At 34.6% G+C, this 4,675-nt stretch overlaps 1 protein-coding gene across 1 annotated transcript; it reads left to right on the forward strand.

Annotated features, from left to right (window-relative positions):
- The first annotated feature begins 2,033 nt into the window (after positions 1–2,033).
- Positions 2,034–3,770, forward strand: LOC113708046 (3-ketoacyl-CoA synthase 19-like). The gene has a single exon (XM_027230493.2). The coding sequence runs from the start codon at positions 2,063–2,065 to the stop codon at positions 3,419–3,421; it is 1,359 nt and encodes a 452-aa protein (XP_027086294.1). The 5' UTR covers positions 2,034–2,062; the 3' UTR covers positions 3,422–3,770.
- The last annotated feature ends 905 nt before the right edge of the window (positions 3,771–4,675 follow it).

Genomic DNA, 4,675 nt, shown 5'->3' on the forward strand with positions numbered 1-4,675 from the left:
GTCATTATCCATTGTAATTTCATAATTGAAGTCCAAAAAAAAATCAAATAAAAACTATTTGGATACAATCCAACATGATAAAACAAGTACAACTAAAGTAGTTAAGTTTTCACTTTTGAAACAAATACAATCACTAAGTCATTATTGTAATTTTTTTTGAGAAAAAAGTATTATTGTATTAAGTGTAATTAGGAATTTAGTATAAATATATTAGTAAATTTAGTATAACTAATTAATAATTTCTATTAATAGGCATATATAATTTAGTATAATTGATAATATTAATTATATTACATATATTAATATACATTATATAATACTTATAAATAATAATATCATTATTATAAGTTTGCAACTAATTAAATTAAATATTATATACATACATAATTTTTTTAACGAGTGGTGGGGCGGGGGTATACTCTCCCGCACTCGCCCTATCCCGTCCCATTAGGCCCCAAAGTACACCCACCTCAATTGCCATCCCTATGTACAGTTGTGGCCACAATGAATGCCATCTATTCCCTTGCATTGTGACTATAAGGTGACTATGTTGAATGCTTCTAGAATATACAATGAAAAATCTAGACATACCAGCCTTAGACATAAGTATCTAAGAGATTTGAGTTCAAATGAGGTTGTCACCATAGTCCATGTGAAATTCGGAAATAATTTAGCTGATCCTCTTACAAAAGCTCTTCCTAAAAATTTAACGTGCTAAGGCAGTTAAAACCTCTTGAAAAGTAAGATAAGTGTAATGTGTGCTTTGTACTTTACAAAGAGTTAATAGTTCAATATTTGAACATTATCAACTTTATAAACAGTCTCGTGCACTAGGGAATGGTTCAAGTCGAGAGACACCTTCTTTAAACATAATACTTGTCATGTGAAAAGAAATCCCAAACTAGTGACAAACTAGTGGAGGATTATTAATAGTTTGTCATTGATTTACTAATTTAGAGATTTTACTATTATGATTGTTAGATTTGTAACTCTTATCAGAAGAGATATATCAGTTTCTTTTATCAACAAATGTTTCTCTTCATTAGTGTCTAAGTCTATAAATTTCAACCAACACGTAATTGACAATACTTATCATATACCTTTTTGAGAGAGCTTAATTAAGGCTTTGTTGTATCCCAAGGTATCAAATACCTTCAAGAATGTGAGATCATTCACTTGTTAGAAATCTCCAACAAGTCAATTCAAGAAAGTTGATACTAATTCATTGCACATTTAATTCATGCTAACTAATGTTGTAGACTTGTAGGACCTCTATCATGTTCTCCCGACAACAATTTGTTATCGATTTATCACCACGCAGTACAACATTAAATGTTCGTTAAATTTCACATGGAGCCATGATGGTGAAGTTTTTAAAATGTTTATACTTCAACTTCACAAGCCAACAGCGACTTTTTTTAAATATAAAACTTTAACAGAATTGATTATGGCACATATTGCATCGTTAAATTGATTATTGGTATCATCATACCACATAATCACCCTGTATGGCTATGTATGCTTACTATCCCAATTGTCTTTACCACATAATCACCCCATATGGCTATATATGCTTACTATTCCAATTGTCTTGCATGATTGATGTTATTTGAGCGGTTACATAGAGCCACTTTTAATTAATAGCTTCTTCCAGAGTAAATTGTTTGCTTTTCATTCATCTCACTAGTTATGTATTCTAAGTGTTTCATATGCTTTTTATGAATTAATTTCTTTTATAAAGTAGAATTTATGATTTATGAAATATAGTACGAAGTATCAATATACTGTGAACCGCATGCAAGTGTGTACATGATATTTTCTTACTATAGATGATAAAGGTATGCAATATACTCTTCAAGTTGGCCAAGATAGTTGAATTTACTTTATGTGATGTACTGAAAAGAAATGCGTAACAACTCAAATTCTGGACGCATTTACTGCGTGCTAATGTTTGCAATTATGTTGAAAATTTGTCTTATATAATCTACATCTATAGATTGCAGGATTCCAGCATAACGGCACAAAGCCTCCATTGCCCAACCTCCACTTTCTTTTTCTAAATATGGAGCTCTTAACTGCGCTATGTTTGCTTTGTTTCCTTTACCTTACATATTACCTCTACAAGCTAGTCTTGCAGAGGACAAACCATTGTTGTTACATGCTAGGCTATGAATGTTACAAGGCCACGGAGGACAGAAGGTTGGACACAGAATTATGTGCTTCCATCGTATTCCGCAACAAAAATCTTGGCTTGGAAGAATACAGATTCCTCTTACGAACCATTGTCAAAGCAGGCATTGGTCAAAACTCTTATGCACCCGAAAATGTCATCCGGGGCAAAGAAGAGCGTCCTGAATTAATCGATTCATTAACCGAGATGGATCAAATTTTCTTTGAAACACTTGACAATCTTTTTGCTAAAACAAGGATTTCTCCACAAGAAATTGACATTCTTGTGGTGAACGTATCCCTACTTTCTTGCGTGCCATCTCTAACAGCTCGAGTCATAAACCGTTACAAGATGAAGTCCAATGTCAAGGCCTTTAATCTCTCTGGCATGGGGTGCAGTGCCAGCCTTGTTGCAATTGATCTAGTCCAGCAGCTGTTCAAGACTTATAACAATGCATTTGCTATTGTTGTGAGTACGGAATCTTTGAGTGCAAACTGGTATTGTGGCAATGAAAAATCCATGATATTGTCCAATTGCTTATTCCGCTCGGGTGGTTGTTCGATGCTTTTCACCAATAATAAGGCCTTAAAGCATCGAGCTATCTTGAAGTTAAAATGCATGGTACGTACTCATTATGGATCAAATGATGAAGCCTATGATTGCTGCATCCAGATGGAAGATGGTCATGGAAATAGAGGTTTTCGTCTCACGAAGAAACTTGTCAATGCTGCAGGTCAGAGTTTCACCATCAATCTGAGAGTGCTGGGGCCTAAAATGCTTCCATTATGGGAAATAATAAGGTACATCATATTATCCTTTGCACAGAGGAGGAAATCCAAGAGGGCATCCCTTGATGAAGAACTCACTGCAGCAATTCCGAATTTGAAAACAGGTGTGGAACACTTCTGCATACATCCTGGTGGAAAGGCAGTCATAGATGGGGTTGGCAAGAGTTTGGGGCTAACTGACTATGATCTTGAACCGACCCGGATGACGCTTCACCGCTTTGGTAACACTTCTGCTGGCAGCTTATGGTATGTTCTAGGTTACATGGAAGCTAAGAAAAGACTCAAGAAAGGTGACAGGATAATAATGATAAGTTTTGGTTCTGGATTTAAGTGTAATACTTGTATCTGGGAGGTAATGAAAGATATGAAGGATGGCAATGTTTGGAAAGATTGCATTGACGAGTACCCTCCAAATGCTGTAGTCAATCCTTTCATGGAGAAGTATGGATGGCTGGATCGATGATAAGGCACTCAGCTTCATCAGAGTGGATGATTATATATTATTTTCTTGATTTTCAAGAGAGCTTCCCAGTTTGTCTTATCTCTGCAATTTGCAAATCTAGACGAATACGACATGTCCTAAAATTCTCCTTAAAGGGCCTGGCAGATTATTGTTGAGAATCCACAAAAAAGTTCAGCTTAGTGTTTGTGTGGATTTATTTCCCAGAATCTTTATTTCTTCATACCATATATATTATTGTTATTCCTATTGTTCAAGTGTGCCAATTTCTTGCATTAATCAATAAAGGTTTGCTTGTTTGGATTGTAGTTTTTGGAAGAAAAATTTTAATGTTGTTCGCAACATTTTTCAATCACTTTTTTTATCTCATATACGTTAGATCGTTTTTAATTTTTATGTCATCTGTAAACATATTTTTTAATTATTTTTTTATTTCATGCATATCAAATCGTGTGGAAAATTTAGGCAAAGGAGCATTCAGTAACAAGTGACTTGAATTGCTAGCTTGTCGGATGTTTGTCTCAGGAGATTTATTGCAGTTGTTTTACTTCTTCGGCTTTTGTTATGGTATGATTGAGAACCAGCAAGAAGTTGCCCTGCAAGTAACTTTCTGATTAGCTAATAAATTTCACACAAAAGCAATCACCATAAATTACTCCTCTGTATGCATAAGGGGATGCAACATTGCAGGAGTTCAGAGGGACAGCGGTAGCCTCAATGTGTCAAAGAATGGTACGTCTAACATAACAGTTATATCTAAAGTCTAAAGTCTTCACCATACTTTTCTTTCAGCGTTACCGTACCAACTTAACGTACCATCTGATTCTGGGGCCAGAACATAGTCCATATGTTGTGAAAAATAAATTATGAAAGCAATAAAAATTGGTTCGATTGGTAAGGACAAATTATTTTCTCGTAAATATCATATGGTTGAATTCGCTGCAAACAGGAGGATTATGTTGGTGGGTGATAGGTAAGAATTCTTAGTGGTGGTGATTCAGGAGGCATACTCTAACTGATGATAGCGATCGAAATCGAACCTACCCAACCTTTTCAATTACCAAAGAAAAAAAGAAAAAGAAAAAATAAATCATGAAGAGCTACTATACTCAATGAATGGCACTGATTAGTACTAGTTGCAGTGGCATTGCAACTTGCAAGTCAATTTAAGTAACCAATGTCTAATTCAATAACCTTTGATAATATAAAAATGAAACAGCCCCTTTACCTTTTGAAATAAAGACATGTTCAGTAAAT

Source organism: Coffea arabica, chromosome 9c (genome assembly GCF_036785885.1).
Source record: "Coffea arabica cultivar ET-39 chromosome 9c, Coffea Arabica ET-39 HiFi, whole genome shotgun sequence".
Classification (NCBI taxonomy): domain Eukaryota; kingdom Viridiplantae; phylum Streptophyta; class Magnoliopsida; order Gentianales; family Rubiaceae; genus Coffea; species Coffea arabica.